The 25,883-nt window shown below is 35.8% G+C and overlaps 1 protein-coding gene across 1 annotated transcript in view; it reads right to left on the bottom strand.

The window, feature by feature from the left end:
- Positions 1–972: 972 nt before the first annotated feature.
- api5 (apoptosis inhibitor 5) overlaps positions 973–25,883 on the bottom strand; it is a 39,453-nt gene continuing 14,542 nt past the window's right edge. Inside the window, exons 4-14 of the mRNA XM_073049665.1 lie at positions 23,260–23,325; positions 21,944–22,095; positions 20,343–20,549; positions 18,788–18,892; positions 17,924–18,013; positions 16,966–17,147; positions 15,859–15,952; positions 13,130–13,186; positions 11,668–11,744; positions 8,457–8,590; positions 973–7,971 (exon numbers count right to left, since the gene is read on the bottom strand). Of these exons, the coding sequence (XP_072905766.1) occupies positions 7,892–7,971; positions 8,457–8,590; positions 11,668–11,744; positions 13,130–13,186; positions 15,859–15,952; positions 16,966–17,147; positions 17,924–18,013; positions 18,788–18,892; positions 20,343–20,549; positions 21,944–22,095; positions 23,260–23,325 (1,244 nt within the window). The 3' untranslated portion in view covers positions 973–7,891. The remainder of the gene's footprint in view (positions 7,972–8,456; positions 8,591–11,667; positions 11,745–13,129; positions 13,187–15,858; positions 15,953–16,965; positions 17,148–17,923; positions 18,014–18,787; positions 18,893–20,342; positions 20,550–21,943; positions 22,096–23,259; positions 23,326–25,883) is intronic.

Here is a 25,883-nt window from a genome sequence, read left to right as displayed (position 1 = left end):
GATTTAAAAATAAGTGGTCGCTGATTTAGAAATGAATAAACAGTTGCCGTTTCTGGCCGAGACCATCAGGGCTGAAAAGGGAGAAAGATGCAAGAATAAAATGGTGGTGGTGGGGGAAGAAGAGAACTAGAAAGTGATAGGTGAAACCAGGTGGGTGGGAAAGATGAAGGGCCGTGATTAATGACTAATGTCCCTCACTACAGATGCCTGCAAGATACCAGTCATAATATATTTTGAATACATTCCCATTGCCTCACCAGCAGGGCTCAGATTAGGGATAATTTAATGAAATAAATTTAAATAAAAATCTTCTTGAAGGCACCATCTATAGCAATTCACATCCATTTCTTTTAGTGAACAATTAAAACATTCAAACTGGTGTATCAGATATCATTGACACTTCTCTTCCATGCTGAGATTTTTTGACCAATTGAAAGATTAAGGTGTATAGTCCCCTCTCTGCATTGATGATCTCTAGCAATTTTTTTTGGTCTAATTTTCATAAGAACCATCAGTCCAGAAAATCTCAGACAATATCACTATTAGCTGTTAAATTACTTAACTCTAAGTTACATTTTGGATACCAACTAAGATTTGGCCCATTTCTTTGGCTGTGCGGAGACTGCTAGGACAAACTACCAATCTCTTCCAAAATTCTATCATCTGAAAAGAATCAACTTACATTTTCCTACTTATTCTACATGTATGACCCCCATATCCAGTGTAAGATACTGTTACTAAAATGGCAATGAAGATAGAAGCAGAGAGGGAACAAGAGTCCCAGGATAGGGGACAGATGGGGATTATTTCAAGGGTTGGCCTAGTCAAGGCAGATAAATGGAAAAATTGCTTTGCATGTGACATGAGGTCAGGAAAAAACATGGAGAAGGGCTTAAGACATTTAACCAGAGAAGGATTTGGACAAACAGAGCATAACATTGTAGCACTATTATAATAAAGTACTAGAGAGAAGCAGCAGATACTGTTTAATTTTTGGTTCCAAAATTCATATGCAACAGTTGGAGATCTTGGCCATTTTTGAAAAAAAGATGCTTGAACAAGAAATTATGGTTTCATCTGAACATAAGAATTACACAGCAACCAGTAGACATTTTCAAATCTTATGAATGCATTTTTGGTTATACATCTATACATCAGCATTGACAGTATGAAAAAATTGTTTTGAACAAACAAGTTTCTGTGGAGGTGGAGCAAAGATGTAATTCTATATTGTCACCAGTGTCAAGCTAGTGTAATTACATTAGGACTCTTTTCCCCAGTAGCTATCATAGAGTTCTATGCTTGCTGTTATGGTTAACTTTGATAAAATGACAAATTTCAGAGAGTGAATGTGTGCAAATGCAATTTTAGTATATCAAGAGATACATGGATGGTTTATTGTACATAGGTAATTAAATTGCACATTGCATAGAATATTACACTCCACACAATATGAAACTCCCAACCATGGAACAACTATTTTAAACTATATTTCCTATACAATTTTTTCGAGAGGATTTAAAGCTCCAAAATTCCAGAACTATTTTAACCAAGACAGCAAACTACAGATAATTTACAATTGCTTGATGCCCTGCTCATGATGTAAAGCGAGCAGTAACCTTGAACAGATTAAAAATAAACACAATGATTATCTGAATGTGCTTATTATATTAAAATAATTAGTGCACTGAATTATTTTGAAGAATATGGATTGGTCACTCAAATATATCACTGTCAAATACACAATTGCAAATAGGCGGTGTGTAAAATAGCTCCCAATTTTTCATAGCAAAATTTTTGGTAGTCTGTTTTCAAATCTGCACAGAATTACTCATTCCCTTCCACGTCCCTTCACTTTTCTTCTACTCTGGAAAATTTTCACATACTACTCCTAAATGCAAACGTTCACCATGAGATTTTCCTGTAATTTCACTTCTATGCCTTTTATCTTTTGTTTGTAAATACCACACATGGAAAACTCAATTTTAGTGATTCAATTAATTTCTTAGATTTTTTTTTGCTCTCAGGTGTTCCTTTCTAATTTCAACTCTCCCTTTTAACATTTGTTATGTGTGCATTCACTTTGCAGCTTCTCACATCAAGGTTTATGGGTTTGTGAATGTAAATCATGAAGATGAGTGTGATTTCTGTCCAGTATCCTCAAATGAGCCCAAAGCCAAAAAGAAAAAAATAGCAATTGCATCACCCAAATGAGTTAGCAAGGGCTGAATTGTCACTGGAATTTCTGAATTTCATTTTGTGGTTTACATTACATCAACTAAAAGCAAGCTGATTGATAAACAATCAGCAAATATGTTTAAGGAACAACGTTCATACAAATGATCAACAAGTACAAGCATGGGTTAGGTGACATTTGGAGTATTGTGTGCAGTTCTGGTCACATTGCATAAGGAACACACAACCAGGGAAGGTGGTGGAAGCAGAGACAATAGTATGTTTAAAGGACATTTAGGCAGGCAGATGAACTGATGGGGAATGGCGAATAGATCATGTACATGTAGGCAAATACTTTGTGCACCCAAGGGCTTGTCCCTGTGCTGTAATATTCTACAAAACTGAATTGAAAGAACGAATGAGAAAAGATCTTCAAAAGGAGGAAAATAAAAGACATTTATTTGATTGTATTGATGCACGTTTATTTTTGCTGGTGAAGGTGGGGGGGGGGGAGAGATCATTGCACACTGCCGTTTACGCACGGGAGGGGCGATCTGGGGGGGACTTTTGTTCATTCTTTGGGGCACCTCATGGATGTTTTGTGAAGAAAAAACATTCAGTATGTATATTGTATACATTTCTCTGACATTAAACTTGACCTTTGAACCTTTGAAATGTAGAAATGCATTAAAAATCCAGAAGAAAAAAAAGTTGCAATAGCAAAGTGAGAACCAAACATATACAACAGACTGGCAAAAAACAAACAGGAAAATAAGTGTGATTTTTTGCAAGATATGCATAATGTATCAATCTGGAAAAAGTCAAAATTAGTAATTCTACATAGGAAATGAAATACCAATCAAATGGTTGAAAAATAAAACACAATAATGGTGCACCATACAACAGACATTTCAAGTACTGAAACAGAAAATAACCTAGTGTTGAGAAGCCAGGAAATTGCAAGCAGATCCTGTTTAAAATTAGAAACTTATTAGTTTTCTTTCAATTGTAAAATTGAAGATCTGTGCGATAACATGATATCTGTGAGTATTGGTTTAGTGAGAAGATTGTACCTGCCTAAGCTCCCTGACATATTTGAACTGAAATTTGAAGCAAGAACTGACATTGAAAAAGGCTGTTGATAAATGGTCAAAACGGTGTGTGACTTCAGGGAAAATTGTAAGGAAAGTGCAAAACAACTTTTCTGATCAATCATGTTAATCCATGGAGAGAACTGTAATTTCAGAAAATCTTTTGCGATTGTCTCAAATAATGAAAATAATCTGTATTTTTAATTTTCAAATTTGTTAAATGTTGAAAGTATTTTCATCTCCAAGCACAGGAAAATGCAAGTTGGTGGGAACAATACATAGTGCCATGGATTATGCAAACTGCCATACTAGTATTTGCTTGACTTAGGACATGCTGCAAGGTAAGCAGATTCCTTTACGATTTGGTGCTGGGCTGAGAATTGTTCCAATTTACAATAATGATTTTCAGTTCAGTAAGGTTTTCATCTGAGACCAAAATTGGTCGAATATTCATAAAATCACCTTAGAAATTAGTTCTGAGAATATCATTATCTGTAGGCTCCCTGAGTCACAGTACAGGTATTTATTTTAAATGTACACGATAGGTGGGGCCTAAAAATTCAAACTCTATACTCAACAGACCTTTGGGAATATTTTCAGGTATACTGCAGTGGGTCAAGACAGAGGCTGACTATCATTCTTAAAGGCCATCATGGATGAGCAATTAATGTCATTCCCGGTGATGTCCTTACTCACTGGGTCAAATGGTAAATACACAGGAAAATAATAAGTAGAATTTAATGTGATAGAAGTGAAATATTATTCAGAGAAAAAAATTTCACCACACAATTGTTAAAATGGAGATGGGTGATGAGACACAAGTCTTGATTATTGATAAATTCTCACCTATATATTACAGCAGACAACCAAAGTCAACAGAATCTAGAAATTGGCATCCAGAACATTAGGAATACAAGTCAGAGAAAGATATAATTCTTAGTCAGATCACATCCAGTTCAGGATCAGTTACTAACAAACCTAAGGAAGATGTCAAAACACCAAATGTCAATTCCAACAGCCACAATGCTGATATCAAGTTGCAAAGGTATGAACAACAGCAAAACAATAAAATCTTGTCTTGACAAGAAAAAATTAAATTTTCCAGTTTTGCCTGCCAAAATTCTGGACTCAAATTATTTAAGAGACTGCATTAGTTAGCAATGAACAATTTACTTACAAGTTTTACCATTAAATAAACATAGAAATGGACCATTAAATCTTTGGAGATACTGTTCTCTCCACTTCACAATCCTCCAGAAATCAGATGCATTAACTTCAAAATGTAATTAGGCCATATCACTTCTGGCATGGAATATTCCAATAAATCCCTCAATTGTAGGGAGCAAGCTATTCTTCAAACATGGTTACAAATTACCCAAGCAGAAAGAACAAATAATTCAGATATCTTTAAAGCACATAGGACTGTTGCTATGTCAGGAAATCCCAGATGATTCCCCCAAAATTCAACATTTCTGTTTTTATAATAAAAGGCACAACCAATAGGTCGTCCTTTGTACTGGTAAATTATTTCACTCTTCTACAACACTGCCATCCCATTGTAGGTACTGAGAAGGCAGTCTGGCATTTTTAAATAAATTGAGAGTTAAATAGAACAAAAACAAATGTAGGCAAAGAACATTAATTCCTGTTGAGCAGACGCACTGCCAATATATTTTTGAAAAATCACAAAGGGAACAATTTGCTCTCCAAACTTCTAATACAGTTTCAGTTATGTATCGACATTTTAACAAATCTATCTTCACATCTAGAAATTATAATTCCCTTCCCAGTGCACACACACGACTTTGAATTCCAGGGCTATTTTGCAGCTAGGCAGGCAAATTTCTTTTCCATTCAGCTAGTGAAAGATAACTAAATGTTGATGCTGCATGCTCTAATATTTATTTTATGGTGATATTCTTAATTACATTAATTTTTGAGATTGACCACATCAAGAGTTCTTGCAATTCCTGCCACTCAGTGCTGCTCTCAACACGTTTTAAAAATCTGAAAAACTGCGCATCTGTACACAAGATTGAAATTAATAGCCCTATAAAAATATTTAAATCTGTTCAATAGATATTGGTTATGTCAAGTTATTGAAAAACTGTTGACAATGTAGTTATTTTTCTTCATTGTTTACTAACTGATATAGATGCACAATACAAAAATATTACTCGGTGTGCACCATTACCATATAAAACATATATTCCAAAAAGGGTGGACTGACTCTTCCTTCTACGGAAAGAAAACAATGCTGCAAACTGTTGCACTTCTCAACAGAAGCTGCAATGACATTAATAAAACCAGCAAACACCTAAAAAAGCATTCTCTCAATATGTACAGACGCCTCTATAAAAGTCACGTGCAGTTACAGCTTTTCTAATACATTTTAGAAATTTTAAATCCAAGTATTGAAATAAAACTTCTGCACAAGGTTAATCAGAACCTTTTGCACAACTTTTAAAAAAATGCTCTGGCACTGTTATACCGCAGACCAAAGACAAAAAAAAAAGATCCAACTGTACAACTTACAAAAGAAAAAAAACATCTTTCCCCACATGCCTTCATATTTACTGCATTAATTCACTTCTACCAAGGATAGACAGTACAAAGACTGGATTTCAAAAAATGAATACATAAAGATTGTGCATGCCAATATTCACTGCATGCTGACATTCACTGCATAAGTATTCATTAACTTCCAAAAGCAAGCTTCCAAAATACACCTTAATATATTAATTTGCACAATGGTAAATTTAAGATCTTGGTAGTTAAACAGCAATCCAAACAGATCAGCATTGCTCAAATATTTTGAACTACTTAGCGTTGGCATTTTGTGTTTTTTAAAAAATCACTAATATACTTATCTGAACCGTACTCTCAAGACCATTTTGTTTTTGCCTCTGAGGATGGTTATCTCATTATTCAAATTTTATAAACATTTAACATTTCCACTAAAGCCTCAAAAAGTTTGTGTATTCAGTGAAGACATCTTTCCAAATTTTGGCACTGAAAAATATATACAAGTTCTACGGTAATTCAGAACAGACATTTTCAAGGTCAGTATGGGTTGCAAGTACTGCTATAAGTAGTATTTCTTTAGCATTTTACTGGTGTTAAAATATTGTGCTTAAGTCTACTGATTCCTAAAAATGTATAGCTAGTCTAGTACTGTAGTAAACTCTACTTAATATATTTTAAAGCTCCAATAGAAATATATTAATAAAGGATCAAGTTACTGCTGCATAATTTTGCTCACAAGTACCTGTAGTCATATAGTAAGCAATTACTCAACAGATTTAAGTCCAAGAGCATAATGACCTTCAAAATTAATTTTAAATTTAGAAGGTGACCAGCTAAAACATTAAAACATGGAGGTTATTAACTACTGATTTATTAAGGGCAGGAATACATACTCGGGAAGTGATGGATATAGTTCAGCAAATACTTAGCATCACAGTTGTATTCTGACATCAAAATGAAGCCCATTGTACAAAGAAAGGCACAATGAGCTTTGATATCAAGGCTGGCCATGAAGATGAACAATAAAGTATGGAATCAAATTATTTTAACAAATGCTCTAAAATGCAGTAGAACTCTATAAACACTAAGTAAATCTGTACAGACCAAAATGGAACAAATTATAAACACTGTACATAACATGAGCAAGTTTATCACAGCCTATAATGTGTTATTCATCCATAGGTATAGTGTCTTTTGTTTACTGAATGGAATACACTGAGCTGAGAGCGAGATGCCTCCTTAGAGCTTTAACTTGTCTCTAGTACTGTATATAACAGACACTATATAAATATGGGTATTCTATCTGCAATTTTGACAGCTGAATTCCTTAGTCTTCGCTGGAAAATTAGTGGGCACTGGTAAAGCATCAACTGGAAAAGAGGACTCAAGACCCATGAGTCTTTTTTTATAAAATACCACTGAGACCCAGAAATTACTCATCAGAGCAGATTACCCATCTGCTTTGATTGGTGTAAGAGCTTGCTGAATGGGATTAAAAAGTTTAATTACCAGTGCTGCTATTTTCATGTGCATAAATTTTATAGTAATGCTATTTTCTTCTGGTGGCATATTTTAATTTGGAAAATACACCAAAATATTTTGGAAGCTCCTACATTTGGTCATGGATCATAACATTTTAAGTCTGACCTAAATCCAGCCGTACATCACATTGCTGGGACACAGGCATGTGAATAAATCATTTGATTGTATCAAATGAGCAATATTCACCAATTTTTTTCTACTATATTTTAATTTTTACCATGGTGCTATAGAAAGATGGACTTTGGAATGTCAAACACTGCTGCTTTTTGTTTTGAAACTTTCTTCCAGTCTATAACTGCAAATATCTGAAGAGCTGTATAAACTAAAAAGGAAATTAAAAAGTACTTTCAGAATGTAGTTTTGGAAAAAAACAGCTTCACATACCAAAATATAAACAAAAGATTGAATTGTACAAAGATCTTTTAGAAATTAGGCCTTAAATACAGAATTCTCCTTTGAAGACTACTCGCAGTTCTTGCAGGTGCTCTGTAGCAATCCCAAGAATATAGTACATAGCAATCACTGCACAATACACAATGGTGAAGGAATCTTTATTTCTAATACAGGCGCCCCCTGCTACGATTTCCTCGTCCACCCCAGCCTCGACCTCTGCCGCCACGGAAGCCACCTCTTTGTTCTGTAAAGAAAGAAAATAACTATGTATTTAATATTCTCTTGCAACTTTAATAACTTCAGATACATTGCTTCATTTCTGTAATCACATACTTGTAAAATAATTTGAATGCAAAATATACTACAGAACTAAACTTGTTCCTGCATTTATACTAATCCCATTGAACTCCTAGTTTCCCAAATGAACTTCTCCAAAGTCACAAATTCTTTGCCCCACCACCTCTTAAGAATAGACTCATCTTCAATTTATTTCCTTCCTTCACCTGGTTCATGAACAAATTCAGGAAAGACAACAAACTCCAAATCTAATAAATGTTGCTTTGATTCAGTTTCAAAGTGGTAAATGAATACCACAGTGATTCCTATCCTTTTCAAATGTGGAGCACCACATCCTCTCTGGAGTAAGACACTTCTCAGCTCCAATCAATTATACTGCTATGAGCATTGAACAGAGGAACTCAAATCTATAATTCCCTTGATAACGCTTACCATAAGAGAAGTTACCAAGATTACCACTGTATTTGCCACTAGGTGGGTTGTAGATTTGCCTGGTATCTCGCTTTTGTGCTGGAGGCTGTTTCTTGGGAGGGGATGAAGTGTTTTCCTCAGACATCCGTTTTTGCCTATTAAAATAATCATAGTTCATATTCTTTTAATTAAACAATAAGAAAAATTAAGTCAAAACTTAGTGCTCAACTGTCATTGGCTATATTCTCTTTCAGCTACTTACATCTAATATTTACCCATAGCTCTATCTTGTGCAATTCAAAAGCAAGATCTTAAACCAAAAGCAAGTTAGATGGTTTTGTATATTGTTATGATACCAGCCCCCTCCTTCCTGAGAATCACAAGATCGCTATTAATTCGGGTCTTGGACCCAGGAAATGAGAGACAATGCAACGGATTTTGACCATTGTTCTTAGAGACACCTGTGTGGATAGCGACTCTATACTACGTGCCAGCTATCGTGGCTACATGGACACCCTCGGGCAATGTGGGGTGGGGATTGTATCACTGTACCTTGATTGACATCTACAACTCTGCAAGTCACGATAAAAAGGGGACTGCAGGAGGCAGTACCCCAGCGACGCACCAGAAGGAGACACCATCGCTCATCGATCCCGTGATGACAGGAAGCTATTCGGAAGCCACGTGTGGTTTTTCCCCTAGCCTGGGGAGCGAGTGGCTGATAACACCGAAAAGGACTTCGAACTGACAACGGGGAACCCACGTTCCCGATTCAACAACTTGAGTCCAAAAGGCTGGCAAGTTTATTTTCTCACCAAAAATTCTCTCTCTCTCCAACACGTGAAACCCAGCAGTCCCCAAAAGGCTAAAAGCCTGCATGAACTCCAGAGACTTTGATATTTCCATCGGACAATATTTTTACCCCTAGACAAACGATAGAGCTACTTCTTGTTGTTGATTATTACTATACCCGCGCTTTAGATTGAGTATTGACGACGTATGCTATCTGAATGTTTGTATTAACCTTACTTTTGTGCCCCTTTATAAATAAAAACGTTTAAAAAATAGTACCATCAGATTTCAGCGGACCTCTCTATCTTTGCTGGTAAGTGACCCAGTTATGGGGTTCATAACAACATGTTTCTGCATAGAGTGTCAAACTAATAATGCCAAATGCAAGATAAAACAGATACCGGTTGAGATAACTACTAACATTATTGTGAATTATATAAATATACAAACTAAATTCCAAGCATGATAAAATCACTTCTATATACCACAATGTAGAACCTATTAGATCAGCCAGAACAAGCACCAGAAAACCTTGCTAATTTTCTAACTGTCTAACAACCCAGCATTATTGTCTTCAGCAACAATCATAAATTTTCACAAAGAATTAGGGCCAAAAGTAATGGGGAAAAACATCACTAAACCTATTCAGTCCTACTTGCTATAAATGCCTATAACATTTCTGTCTGAATTCATATACTGTTAAATTTTGTGCACAGGGGATGGGGGAAGTGGGAAGAGAAAAAATAGCCCCGGTTGATTCAATGTAGTTTATAAATATCAAAAATCTGTTGGCATTGGGATCTTTTATTTCAAAAAATCCTTGTGTTTCAGATTACGTCAAATTTGCTGTTTTCTTGTACAGGTGTGAACTATCTTACTTAATGTAGTAGGACCCTCAAAAGGAGAAGTGAAGTATCAGATGGACATGCTAAAAGATCTGTTTGAAAGGAATCTGGCATGAAACTATTTGCTTCACAGTATTGTCTTATATCTTTATTTGCACCAAATGCTTCAATTTACTGCAAATTTTTGGGCAAACAAAAATGTAAAATTCCACCAGATGGATTGCAGTTAACCAATGACAGTTAATGCACCATTCATAAAACCTAACTCTGTTTTAAGATGGCATTCACTTTACCATTTTAAATTTAGGTATCTGGATCCTGAAATCACTCTGCAGCACCATCAGGTTTGAAGTTTTAATTAAATTACACACTTCACTTTTTTCTCCTAAAATGTGGTATCTCATGCTCCGAATTTTTACAACTTAACCTTTCACATTGTCCTCAAGTCTTCTATAGTACTCTTCTGTTAATCATATATCAATTTGAAAAGTCTGACATCATGCCAATAAATATATTATGGTACATGTTTCTGTAAGCAAATGAGTGCAAAAAAAAATTAGTCGATGTTAGGATGATGTTTGAGCATCATTACCGAACATGCCATGGAAATACTGAGCTGAGAGCACACTACTTGAAACATGTGGAATAAGAAGCACTAATGGAGAAGTACAACTGAATATTCCTTTGAATGTACACTTTCTAGTATACACAACATAATAACATGCAGCATGCACATAGGTTTTAAAATCACTGCTAAAAGTGGATATACCTATAATCCAACAGAATGTGCTCAATGGGCTTTCTCCAAATATCACAGAAATTCTACTCTTTAAATGGAATTATTATAACTGAACAATCATACTATGAATATATAATTGACCGTGGATTCTAATAACTTAGTAAAGTTTAAAAATATTTTTTAATAGTTCTTGAATATTTTTGCAAACATCACAGTAATGCAAAATGTATATGTGTTTTCATAGTTGGTTCAGTGGAGTGAAGTTCCATCGCTTGTCAACGAACAAAAAGCATTTTATTTTTGGCAAGGCCCTTCTCTACATAAAAGCAATTAATGGAGGAATCAATTTTGCTTGCAAAAATGGATTTACGGGTAGGCATACCATATCAATAAGTGACAAACATATTCAATTCAGGAGAAGCTTATGCCAAGATTTGAAAGTAAAGTAGCAGATGTTCCAATATAATAACATTTAATTAGGGTTTTACTGTGTAAAAACCTAAATGCATTACCAAATCTGTAAAATTTGACTAGTATGTGCAAATTAGTCTCTCTGCCCCAACCCCCAAAAGTCAAGGAACAGAATTTGCAAACCAACACCAAAAACTAAGATACAGAATAAAAATCTGCTCTTAAAGAACTTATGTTGAGGGAAAAAAATTAAACATAGAATGAGCAAGAAACAACAAATTTTCAGTTTTTGGCCAGGGTCCTCATTTTGTGAAAATCGCAAGTGTAATGGGGTGTCTTATAATCATAAGATGTGGAATAATCAGTGTTGTGGATCAAGACATCAGCAATGATTTTTCTATAAACTGAATAAGATGCGACAATTATATGTAGAATTTAAACGTACCCCCCTTCAACTTTTTGTACGGGCTTCCAAGAAAGGGTGACTGTACTTTTATAAGAGGGAGGATTATGAAACAGATCCTAAATAAAAGAAATATACAGATTATATAATGCTTACATTCAATCTACACAGAATTTTAAGCCAGTCTATTAGGCTAACTGTAACTGTACAAAAGTGAAAACAGCAAGATATTAAATAGAATCAGAGTCATACAAAAAGAGGCCCTTCAGTCTATCTAGTCCATGTTGAACCATTTAAACTTATTCCCATTGACCTGCACCAGGATCAGAGCCCTCCATACCCCTACCATCCATGTACCTATCCAAACTTCTCTTAAACTTTGAAATCCAGCATGTACCACTTGCGCTGGCACATAGTTCCAGAATTTCACGTCCTTCTGACTGAAGAAACTTCCCCTCATGTTCCCCTTAAACTTTTCACCTTTCACCCTTAACCCATGACTTCTAATTGTAGTCTCATCAACCTCAGTGGAAAAAGTCTTCTTGCATTTACCCATCAATACCCTGCATAATTTTATATACCTTTCCAAGGAATGAAGTCCTAACCTATTCAGTCTTTCCTTATAACTTAGGTCATACAGAACTGGTAGCATCCTTGCAAGTTTTCTCTGTACTCTTTCAACCTTAGTTTCATCTTTCTTGTAGGAAGGTGACCAAAACTGCACATAATATTCCAGTCAGGCTTCAGCAATGTCTTATACCACTTCAACATAATAACATCCCATCTCCTGTACTCAGTATGTTGATTTATGAAGGCCAATGTGCCAAAAGCTTTCTTTATGACCCTATCTACCCGTGACACCACTTTCAGTGAATTATGGATCTGTATTCCCAGATCCCTTTGTTCTGCAGCACTCTTCATTGCCCCATTTTTCACTGTGTAAAACTTACCCTAGTTAGTCCTATTGAAGTGCAATACTTCGCATTTAACTGCATTAAATTCTCTCTGCCATTTTTCAGCCCATTTTCCCAGATCCCACTGCAAGTCATGAAAGTCTTCCTTGCCGTTCACTACACCCCCAATCTTGGCATCATCTGCAAATTTGCCGATCCAGTTAACCAGGTTATCATCCAGATCATTGATACAGATGACAAACAACAGACCCAGCACCGATCCCTGCAGCACCCCACTAGCCACAGGCCTCCGTTCAGAGAGGCAACCATCGACTACCACTCTCTGGCTTCTCCCACAAAGCCAATATCTAATTCAATTACTAACTCATCTTGAAGGCTGAGTGACAGAATCTTCTTGACAACTTCCAATGGGGGACCTCAATTGCCTTACATGTAAACAATCTCCACTCACATATGCAACAGGCCTCCAACCCAGGGTAGGCTGCAGGATATTGACGACAGGCTATATATACTTTTAGATGTGTGACTCCAAAATAAAAATCAAACAATCCTGGGAAAGGTTATAATCAATAGTTGAAAAAAATTACTACCTTGATAAGAACATTAATGTTATTGGTTATCTTCAATGCAACAACCTTAATCTTGTTCTGTGGGACAGAAACAATATCATATAAAAGTGTGATTTCATACCATATTTCCAAAAACATAAATGTTCTTCATGAATTTATACCGTTAACACCATTGAATCTTTAGACTGTCTTTGAATTTATTTCTGTCATAATGAAATGCATGGTTACACAGCAGAGAGAAATTAATGAAATCTAGGAGCCATTAGTAATACTTGTAATAATTAGGCAACCGCCTCCTATGTGATTTAGTTGTGCATTATGGGTGCAATTCACTTACTGCTACAATTTTACTTAATGTTTACAATCATAGACATGTTAACAAATCCTACAGATTGTTTTAGTGCAGCATAACCAACAACCACCTTGTTGACACAACTGTGCTCTAAACTGTTGTAATAGTAAGTGAAATTACATCTAAAAGCACAACAAAAACAAAGATAACTTTCTTGACCTTCACAATTCTTACATTCTAAGAAACTATCTGATGATATACAGTTGAAAGAAGTTTGTGAACCCTTCAAAATTACCTGATTTCTGATTTAATTACTCAAAATGTGGTCTGATCATCATCTAAGTCACAATAATAGACAAACACAATCTGCCTAAACTAATTACACACACAAACAATTGTGTTACTTCTCATCAATGCTGAGTATGACATTTAAGCAATCAGTCTAGTTTCAAAAAAGTATGTGAACCTCTGGGCTAATGCCTTCTACGAAAGCTATTTGGAGTCAGGTGTTCCAAACAATGAGATGAGATTGGAGGTGTGGGTTGTAGAGGTGCCCTGCCCTATATAAAAGACACACAATGTCAGGTTAATGACAGAGCTTGCTCTCCTCAAAAAAAAAACCCATATATTTATGTGTACCGTGTCTTGATCAAAACACTTTCAGAAGACCTTAGAAGAATTGTAGAGATGTGTGAAGCTGGAAAATGCTACATAAGCATTTCTAAAGACCTGAGTGGTCACCAGACCACAGTAAGAGAAATTGTCTACACATGGAGGACATTCATTACTTTTGCTGTTGGGCATCCTGCAAAGATCACACCAAGAGAACAACGTGCAATGCTGAAGAAGATGAAAGAGAACTCAAAAGTAACGGCAAAAGACCTGCAGAAATCGCTAGAGCTTGTTGAAGTTTCTGTTTGTGTGTCCACTACAAGAAAAACACTGAACAAGAATGGTGTTCATGGAAGGAAGGACACCATGGAGAAAACGGCTGCTCTCCAAAAAAAATACTGCTGCACATCTCACGTTTGCAAAAGACTATCTGAATGTTCCACAATGCTTCTGAGATAATATTCTGTTGTCAGATAGGACAATGTTCTGTGGACAGATGAGACAAAGGCTGAGCTTTTTGGCAAAAATAGACACTGCTGTGTTTGGAGGGAAAAGGGCACTGCATAGCAACACCTCATCCCAACTGCGAAGCATGGTGATGGAGAATCATGGTTTGGGGCTGCTTTGCTGTCTCAGGGCCTGGACAGCTTGCAATTTTTGGGGAAACAATGAATTCAAAATTCTATCAAGACATTTTACAGGAGAATGTCAAGGTTGCAGTCCATCACATGAAGCTTAACAGAAGTTGGATGATGCAACAAGACATTGATCAGAAGCACAAAAAGTAAATCAACAACAGAAAGGTTTAAAAAGAAGAAAATTTGTGTTTTGGAATGGTCAAGTCAGTCCAAAACTTGATCCAATTGAGATGCTGTGGCATGACTTGGAGGGCTGTTCATGCAGTATTGATCAACAGAAACCATTTTGATTGGAGGAATGGTCTAAAATTCCTCCTTGCCATTGTGCAAGTTTGATTCGCAGCTACAGGAACATTTGGTGGCAGTTATTGCTACTAAAGGAGCTTCTACCAGTTATTAAATACAAAGGTGCACATATTTTTTCCAGCCTGGACTGTAAATGAATAAACAATGTGTTCAATAAGGACATGAAAAGTACAATTGTTTGTGTGTTATTAGTTTAGTTAAGGGTTTTTCTGTGAAACCTTGAATTTGTTAAGCAAGATCTCTCAGGATCTCATTTGTTTCACTTGGAAAGTATATTCTGTTTGCTTTTCATTAAAGATTTAATTGTTCATAATGTGGTACTTCATCATGTATATCTTTAAGTATTTGGGTTTCTTGATCATGCTTTGAGTTCTAGAGTGCAGCAGGCCCTTTTAAATTTCAAATTAACGGACAATGTTTCCTGATTTATAAATCATCACTTAATAGGGTAGCGGTTAGCACAATGCTATTACAGCTCGGGGCGTCGGAGTTCTGAGTTCAATTCCGGTGTCTTTTGTAAGGGGTCTGAATGTCCTCCCTGTGGATTGTGTGGTTTTCCCTCGGGCACTCGGGTTTCCTTCCACAGTCTAAAGATGTACTAGATAGTTTAAATGGTCATTGTAAATTATCCCGTGATTAGGTTAAAAACGGATTTTCTGGAGTTGCTGGGGTGGCGTGGTTTGAAGGGCCAGAATTGCCTATTCTGCGCTGTATCACTAAAAAAAAGCATAAAACATTCTCCAGGATTACAACACATACATACATACATCTAGGAATACATGTATAGAACACCTTCAGAGTATTTCCTCTGAGATACTAGTAACATATACAATTAAATGGCATAACATGTTTCTATCTACCTTGTTATTTAAGGCTAAAAGACCAATCACTGGAATACCTACCTCCTCTGTTTTCAAAGCTTCACCTGTTTTTCCTTGCAAAGCAAGTCGTAGCTGCCTGATATAAACTTGCAAGCCTCTAGCAAAGTACTGTAACCTGAAAAGAATGTTGTAGGGTTAAAACATGAAGACATACAGCAGCACAATACGTATATTTTTCAGATCTCGGATCCAAATTCAAATGTATGCCTTTTCTGTGTTGTAACTACATTATCCCTGCCACAGTTATTGAGCTGCAATTAAACAAGTAACAGCCTTGCTTTGTAGCCACTGGATTTATCTCCAACAACTGGAACTTAGGTAGTTTGCAACAGATGTGCAAACATGTGAACAACTCAATACTGAGAAGTGATTAATTAAATGAAGGTGTTCTACAATGCATGAAAACTGAAAGTCAAGTTAGTAAAAAAAAAGGAGCTTCAAAGAGTAGGACCAAGCAAAACGAACAGTGTTACTGCTATGATGGTAGAGAGAAATACACTGAATAATATTTTGAGCTAGATTTCAGAGATAAAGGTACAAATGTGACAAATCCAGTTGATTCTATAGGTGGGATGCATGGATATTAACAGATTCACAAGAACAAAACCACTTAAATTAAAATCTAAAACGAGAAAAATGCAGATGCTGGAAATCTGAGCAACACACACAAAATGCTGGAGAAATTCAAGCCAGGCAACATATAGGAAAAGAATACAGTCAACGTTTCGGGCCGAAACCCTTTGACTGCTTGCTTTTTCTATCTGCCCACAGATCTAATGAAGGTTGTCATCTAAAATGTTCTACTATTGTTTCCACTGCCTCATGCTGAATATTCACATTTTATGTTCTTGAAAGCTATTCTATACCTGACCATGCACATGATCCATAGAAGCCACCAGTTCATTTTTAATATCCAGAAGACAGCTATTTGGTCCCTTGATGGAGATATCTCAGTTATTTCCTTAATGCTTTAATATAATTAGATTTCTTTTGTGGTTTAAGCTAATTATTTCATTCAAATTATAGTCTATGAAATGACAAGACAACAAAACCTTACAATAAAACTGATTTATTGTTTAACACAGTGGAAACAAATTTCAGTGTATAAAAAGATAAAATTCACCACACCTGATTTTGAAGTCCTTAAGTCGTTCTGCATTGAGTTTTGCTGTAAGGAAATCAGGAAGTTTCTTTCCAAGCTGATGAAAGCCAAACAGTAGACATTCAACATAACTAAACTGTAGCTTGGGCTCCTCGTTGCCTGCATTTTCACCATTTTCTGCCTCCTCTGGGGGCAATGGCATATATTCCTAGAAATTTCAGAAATGCTAGCTTAGTCACAAGAACAGATTTTTTGAAGATGAGCATTTGTAATCCACACAAGCACTGCGTTTACATCTACAGGCATTGATGAGGCTCTATGCATCATGTCAATCCCAGTAAATTACATCAAATTAAAACAAAGTGTTAGATAAAATTAGCTACCTAGAAGAAAACAACAAATCAACATTTGGTGAGATTCCATGAATTGCATACTGACAATTTGCAAGGTATTTAATTTTTAAAGAACTTGAGGTACATTCTGAAATTATAATAACGAAAATAAACAACTGGAGACATGAAACTGCAGATGATGGAATCTGCAGCAACACAAAAAACAGGTGGAATTTTGAGGTGGTGCAAGAGTAGGCAAGAATAGATTAAATGGCTGAGCTACCATTCATTTAGTGTTGGTTTTTGGATCATGATTATAAAACAATCCAAATAGCATTTTTATCAATTTAAGTATTAAGATGTTTCTTTAAAAGGTATATAATACAATCATGTTACAAAGACTTGCACTTTTCTGTATTGTGATTTTGTGTGAATTTGCTGATTCTTTTGCATTTTGTGGTTATTTAGTTAGTTTTTCTTCATATATATTCCAGAGGAATAAATTTCATATCTGATATTTTGGTAGTAATCTGTGAATTTCATAAGGGTAAATTTTTACTATCTAAACTGCTGTAATGTGGAGAATGCAGTATTACACTGGAATAAGGAACAGTGGAAGGGGCATAATTTTCTGGGAAGATTTCATACTCACCAGTAATTTTTCAAACAATTGCTTCAAATTACTTTCTAACTTTTCCATATCACCACAGAAAGGGGTCATTTCTGCCAGTAACTTTAAAACCTACAAAATTAAAAAAAAATTACATTTTTACTTGCTGTTTTAAAGAATTGATTTGACAATAAACTAACTTTAAATATACTATTTACTGGTTCACAAATTGTTACCAAACTTACCAGGTTCCTCAAGCTTTTTCCCTTCTAGTACAGAAATAAAATTTGACGCAGAGATTTGCACTACTTGTATATTTCCTATTATAATTTATGGGACATTTTATCTACTGCACTGTACCACTGCCACAAAACAAATTTCATGACATTTGTCAGTGATAATAAACTTGATTTTGATTCAGAAATTCCTGTTTCTTGTGAGCAAAGCATTCTAACTTCAAGCGCTCATGACACACCAAACCTCTGGTATCATCCTTGTAAATCTCCACTGACTTCTTGCTACATATACTTTTTAAATGCATGTAATGGTGAATGTACCCAACACTACAGGTTATCTAACCAGAACTGAACTTCAATGTCTGGCTTGCTTTCGTTCCAAAAATAAGGCTCTATTAAATGGCATTTCTATTTATACTGATGTATTGAAACCAGGCCCCCTTCCTTTATCCTGTTTAGGACATTGCTTTCCAAGTATTATGCCCAAACTGAAATGCTTGCATCAAAATTGTTCCTTCTACTTGGATCCTATTCCTCAAGTTAGTTAGAACTCTTGCTATTGACTTAGTCAATTTACAAGGATAATTTAAAGTAGATTTAGACTCAAATAACAAAGACTCTGCACAAATGTTAAAACCAAATCATCAAATTATGCTGGTCCACATCTTACCTCTAACTGAATGTCAAGTCCTTCTACTGGACTAGTAAGGGAGCTCAGATTTGGTAATACTTGCTCACAGAAGTAGGTGACGAACCTGGTTGAATGGACATTTTTCTGAAAGATAATAACACCATGGGAGGTAAAATTAATTTTAATCTGCTAGGAAACAGTATGCACTTTTAGACATAATTCAAGGATTTACTTAGAACATATGCACTAACTTCAGAATATTGCCATCCAACCACATACTCAGGATCATGGCAGCAGACTAATACTGAAACACTTACCACATGATAGAGTTAATGTGGTTGCACAGCACCTCCAAATCCAAAATATACATTGAACAACATCAAGTTGTTATTAATCCTGCAATATTAAGACTGATGATATAGTTTTCAGTATTCCAGTTCCGTTGGTGTTATTGTTGCCTACTTGGCATCTAACCCTTTCAATTTTGGTAAATTATTTGGCATCAATAAACATTGTGTAGAGCAGATACACATTCTAATTCATAACAATGTTTCACTATTTTAATGCTTGATTTTTGTAACTGCCATTGTCTGGGCATGTGCCAATACTAAGTTCCTGAAAAACTACACATTTCTCCAGCTACTAGCAAGAACAAAACCATCCTGTTATTGAGAAGTTTGCCACTCAAATGTTCATTTAATATCAGAGTACGTATATAGTATGCAACCTGAAATTTATATTCAGACATCTATAAAACATGAAACCCCATAGAATGAATGATAGAAACATCAAAGCCCCAAAGCTAGCCTAAAGCCCCTTTAACCCAATAGGCTATTCACCAAACCCAAAATTTCACATTGGTGTGGTCTGCTAACCTGAGTTTCAAAGCTACAAACTACCTGTCCAGTTTTCACCTCTACATCTGTGGCTGAAACCTTTACAGCTGATCCTCTATTATCATTTGGCCTCACACTTTACAAACTTACACTTTTTGTCAAAGATGTTCCTGAATACATATGCACTTCAACTTCTTATTGGTATTTCACTATCCAACTTAATAGTCTTACCACTTGAAGACCAAAATGAAATATTCAAGTTAAACATTTAAAGCTTTGGGGAGGTAGCTAAAAAAAAGAAAATCAATCCAAATTCTAGATGAGAATCCGATACATCCTGTTGAAAAAGTCAGAGTTCCTGAACATCTTTCTATTGATTACCAATCCCAGGATAACCCCACTCTGTCACAGGACCTCCTTATGGAGGCTAGCAGGAGAGTACAATCTTCCACCTCCTGAACCTCTTTTATTTAATCTAATTAAATGCACACGTTGAAAACTAAATTGCTTGTCAATATTTTAAATGTTCCAATTTAACATTAACGGATGTCAAGTAAAAGAAAATTCAAGTTTTAACTGATGTTCAGTATATTTATTATTTGAAGTGAACATCATTCCATTTTTCATGCTGGAAAAACTATTAGAGACAAAAAAGTTCAACATTTTTTCCAGAATCTGGCAAAAAGTTACACTGCAGAGGACAAGACAGATATTAATATTGTTTGGTGATAATGAAATATATCAAAGGCTATACTTACTGAGAAAAGAGGAACAGCCTGTCTTGTGCACTGTAGTAATCTGTCCACAGAATCTGGATCTGCAGGATTGAACACTTGTTCTAAATCTGCCTGTTCAGCCACCAACTCGACTAATTGTTGTCGACCACTTACTGTCTGAAGGTTCTTCAGGCTAGACAGAATTTTCATGAATAAAACAAACTCTTCTCCTGTAACATCATCAAGTACCTAAAAACAAAATACTTGAAATAAATGCTGCTCCTTAAAAATTGTCTCTTCACTGTTCCTTTGCTTTAAGGAGAAAGGGTAGGGTTATGGGAAGAAGCAAAGGGAAGAAACTAAAAATGTACACAAAGTTACTTTATGTAAACCGTCTAGTCCTTTGAATGCTTAAACACAAAATATTTCAAGTTAACATTATATATTTATCTTTTTGAAGTTATGCTCATTTTAAAAATGTAATAAGCATATGACCTAGATTAAAACACTTTAGTTTGTAACTTTGCCATTTTTAGGTTACACTACATGAAAGCCACAGTTCTGGAGTTAGGCATGGTGCACCCAAGGAAATGGTTTAATAAGACACAGCCTTTTTCAGTCTGGGTTAACAATACCTGCTATGCTGAAAATAAGCAAAGATTGTACAGATATTGGAACCCTAGAGTCACACACAAAACATTGGAGGAACTCAGCTAGTCAGGCAACATCTATGGAGGAAAATAAATGGTCCACATTTTGGGCCAAAACCCTCCATAATGCAAAATGTTCTATAGTTAATGATGCCTCTCTAATACACCCACAGAAAACCAAAGACCCTGTTTGAGGTATAGATCTGCAGTGAAGCAATGAAGTGCATGTGCAAATTTTGCGTAACTGCACCTGCTAGAGGTATTTCTAATGTTAGAAAATCATTCAAATTTATTCCAGACGTTTCAGTTGAGTTGATACATATCAAGCTGAAGTGAACCAGTGTGATAGCATTTATTTTGGATTATGTCTTTGCTTGAAAAAAACTACCAAGCTGGCATCCATTCAGTTGAGTTACAATTTTAGAAATACATTTAATGAGATACCCATAAATAGAAGTATAAGCCAATGAATTTCCAAGAGCTGTTCCTTTTGTTTACAAACTCTTGTCAGAATTGAAGCAGAAACCTTTCCTATGTGCAAAAATTAGGATTTAGCTGAAGTGGGAAATGCTATGATGTAATGTTCCATTTTATGTTATAATTGAATTAGTAATAGTTTAAGTCAAGAACACTCCATGACATTCATTTCTCAAATTCTTTCACAATAATAATTCTTCTGCCCATTTCTGCACCTCTGTTGATTAGCTATTGAAGCACACAAATGACTACTCTCAAAGTGTTGCACGCCAGAGGCAGAGTTAACTTTTTTCCTTCAGTGTATGCAACATACAATTAAATTTGATAACTAGCCTCAATTTAACCAAAATCTCAAAATCACCTAGTTATCATAGGTATTCTTCCTGTGACTCACTGGACTTCGTTGAAGAAGGTGAAGAATAATTCCCACCCATACGAGATGGATTACTGAGAAAACTTGCTAATTACTTAAATACAAACAAGTAGAGATTTACAGAATAATTTTATTTCACTTGCCTTTTTAGATTCAACAAAAATGTATTCTTCTACTTCTTTGTTCATGACTTCCTCTGGTAGAGCCTTCAGTTTTGTGGAAAGAAACTTAATGGCACGTTCTCGTACAATATCTTCTCCTTGGATTATCTGTGTGAAAAGACCGCCCAAGGTTCCTTTCAGAAGAAAAAGGAAATCTAGTTTTAAACTTAATCTGCACACATTGTATGAAAGTTTGCAAGTAGAGGCAGAATATATACCTTTTACTCAAAAGCCCAATCTCAGATCTACATTTGCAAATGTTCTAAACAGGTCTATCTGACGTGAACAATTTTCAAGTTAATTCACCGTATTCCAATTTGCACAATGATAATTAGAAATTAATTTCAATATATAGCCTCAAATTGGTTATGTATAAATAAGATGTTATTTCTTTTTATACCACTTTTTCTCTACACTTCCAAATGTTAAACTATTACAATTTTTAATAATTTTTCCCCTTCTCCATGGTCTGGCATTTTTATTCGTTGCTTTCTATTAATACCTAGGTTCTTCATCTTCACTGTCCCACTATTTTTCTTAGACTTCCAAATGATATCCTGTATTCACTACAGGTAAATAATCTACAAGATTTAACAAAATATTACTTCATGGTATTTCACAATGGCAAACTATCCTCCAACTTCCATTATTTTAAGAGCTTAAAATACACTATTTTACATAGTTTTTCCAACTTGCTTTGAAAATGAAATGTACAATGATGCACAGATGTCAGAGACACATTTATATATCTAGCATGGCTAAAACTTGTACAGTACTATAATATTTTTTGGTATTGCACTACACTGCTGTCACAAAACAAAATCATGACAAATGTGAATGTTGATAAACCTGGTTTTGATACGCGTTTCTACTGTGGACTGAGCGTGTGTACGGGACAGGAAGAGGGGAATTATGGTTCAGAAAATGTAAAGGGAGAGAGGAGCGTGCAGGAAGCACCATCATTCTGTAATGATCAATAAGCCAATTCTTTGGAATCAAATGACCCCTCCCTCTCTGCCACCTGTCCCACGCCCCTCCCACAATGCTCCACCCTTGCCCTTACCAACAATCTTTGCTCTTGCCAGATTAACAAATCCATTCTCCGCTCCACATTGACAAATACAGTACAATGTCAAATACTTAGGCAACCTAGCTACATATATGTGCTTAAGACCTTTGTACAGTACGGTTGGTATGTTGAATGAACAGTCTTATGGAATTAAAAGCACTACATTTCAATAGCTTCATCACAGAATACTTCAAAACAATGTTTTGTACATCCACAAAATAGTAGTTACCTTTAGCATCAATCTTGAATATACATATTAATGCATTATTAACCAAGTTAAATTCTGCATTATCATCTGAAAGAAAAAGTGGGAACAACTTCAATTCAGAGTAGGGTTATGTATCTAAATCAAATTTAGCAGTTATCAGTTAGCTTTACATTAATGACTTAAGAGCATATTCCAGAAAGATCACTTCAGTTTTTGCTACCTCAGCTGTTACGGATTTATTTGAAATGTTTGGCAAAGATCAAATCTGTAAAAATTCTTCAAATAGCGGTGAAGCCCACAATATGACCATTTAGGTCATGGAAATTTGCAATTACAGAATTCACAAATCACTACCCAAAAATTTGAGATTTGGTATAAAATTTGCTCCACTGGAACCTTATACGAAGAAAAAAGTAAATAAACACAAGTAGTATATTTTTCCAACCTGCATTCTTAACACATTCACAGAATGTATAATGTTACATTATGGAAAATTGCAATAATGGACTTTCTAGGAATGCAACCACCTCCCTTTCTCTGTATCATGGGTGTTGCCTGACTGCATGTTCAAACATTTATCTGAAAGTGTATTGATTACATCTATTCAAACAGATGCCAGTGGTCTCGGGTGATAAGACAAATGAAACAGATTCCCAGAATGCACCACAATTCTGAATACTGAAAAAGCAATAAAATGGCCCAGTTCATCAACTATTAACTTCTCTCCTCAGACATAAAAGGTGTCCAAAAATACTCATCACAAATTTGTAAATTACTCACAGGATTAAAGATAATCTGTGGTGTATGGCAATTCATAAAATCCAAATGATTAAATTTCTCTCGTTAGCAAGCTCAAATTTAATTAATAAACACATCCATGTGGATGTCAGCTTCTTATCTCTAGATCAGTGTTTTTGTTTGGGCTCTAACCTTGTAATAAAAAAATAAACAAAACCTCCAAAATCACAATTTAATCATCTAGGCATGAAAAGAGAGAGGATACCATAAGTCATAGGAACAGAATTAGGCCATTCGGCCCATCGAGACTGCTCCGCCATTCCATCATGGCAGATTTATTATCCCTCGCAACCCCATTCTCCTGCCCTCTCCCTGTAACCTTTGATACCCTGACTAATCAAGAGCCTATCAACTTCCACTTTAAATATACCGTAGATTCCGGACTACAGAGCGCACCTGATTAAAAGCCGCTGGCTCTAATTTTAGAAATAAAATCAATTTTTTAATTGTAAAGGCCGCACCGCTACTTTTAAATATACATACGTATCGGTAACACAAATTACGTTGCATATACTTTTTTACTGAACAGCACGAACAACATTCCAATATCTCCTAGCGACTGGTAAAAATATATATACTGCAGCCTACCAGGAAAAGTTATTGATCGCCTTTAACTTAAAAGCAGCGTTTTCGCTCTGGTCTGACGCGCTTGCGTAACGCGATCGGGTCTAATCGGGTCTGACGCGCTCGGGTCTGACGCGCTTGCGTAACGCGATCGGGTCTAATCGGGTCTGACGCGCTTGCGTAACGCGATCGGGTCTAATCGGGTCTGATGCGCTTGCGTAACGCGATCGGGTCTAATCGGGTCTGACGCGCTTGCGTAACGCGATCGGGTCTAATCGGGTCTGACGCGCTTGGGTCTTGCTTTTCTTCGAGTATTTTCCATGTTGATGAGGGTGAGTACAAATGACTGATTTACAATAATTTAATTGTGAAAGTGCGCTTGATTTATCGTACAATTTCATTGGACCTCTGTGAACTACTCATCAATTTTATTGGTCTATTGTTACGAGGCAAAATGTTTACGAGGCGGCATGAAAAAAAACCATGTATTAGCCACTCTGGATTAAAGGCCGCAGAGTTCAAAGCTGTTCAAAATGTGGGAAAAAAGTAGCGGCTTATAATCCGGAATCTACGGTATTCAATGACTTGGCTTCCTCAGCCATCTGTAGCAATGAATTCCATATATTCACCACCATTTGGCAAAAGAAATTCCTCCTAATCTCTGATCTAAATGGACATGGCTCTATTCCGAGGTTCTGCCCTCTGGTTCTAGACTCACCCATTATAGGAAACATCCTCCCCACATCTCCTCTATCTAGCTGTTTCAATAATCGATAGGTTTCAATGAGATTCCCACATCTTTCTTCTAAATTCCAGCAAGTACAGACCCAGAGCCATCAAAAGCTCCTTATATTTTAACCCCTTTATTCCTGTAAACCTTCAGACCCCCTGTACTGCCAGCACATCCTTTCTTAAATAAGGTGCGCAAAACTGCTCATAATACTCAAATGCGGTCTGACCAATGCCTTACAAAGCCTCAGCATCACCTCCTTGATCTTATACTCTAGTCCTCCCAAAATGAATGTTAACATTACATTTTCCTTTATTACCACTGACTCAACCTGCAAATTAAAGTTTAGAGAATCCTACACAAAGACTACCAAGTCCCTTTGCACCTCTAATTTTTGAATTCTCTCCCTATTCAGAAAATAGTCTATGCCTTTATTCCTTCTACTAAAGTGCATGACGATGCACTTCCCTACACTTTATTCTATCTGGCATTTCTTTGCCCATTCTCCCAATCTGTCTAAGTTCTTCAGAAGACTCACTGCTTCCTCAACAGT

The sequence above is a fragment of the Hemitrygon akajei genome, chromosome 6 (assembly GCF_048418815.1).
Source record: "Hemitrygon akajei chromosome 6, sHemAka1.3, whole genome shotgun sequence".
Classification (NCBI taxonomy): Eukaryota; Metazoa; Chordata; class Chondrichthyes; order Myliobatiformes; family Dasyatidae; genus Hemitrygon; species Hemitrygon akajei.
The sequence above is the reverse complement of the archived record's forward strand: the minus strand, read 5'-3'. Positions and strand labels throughout refer to the sequence as shown.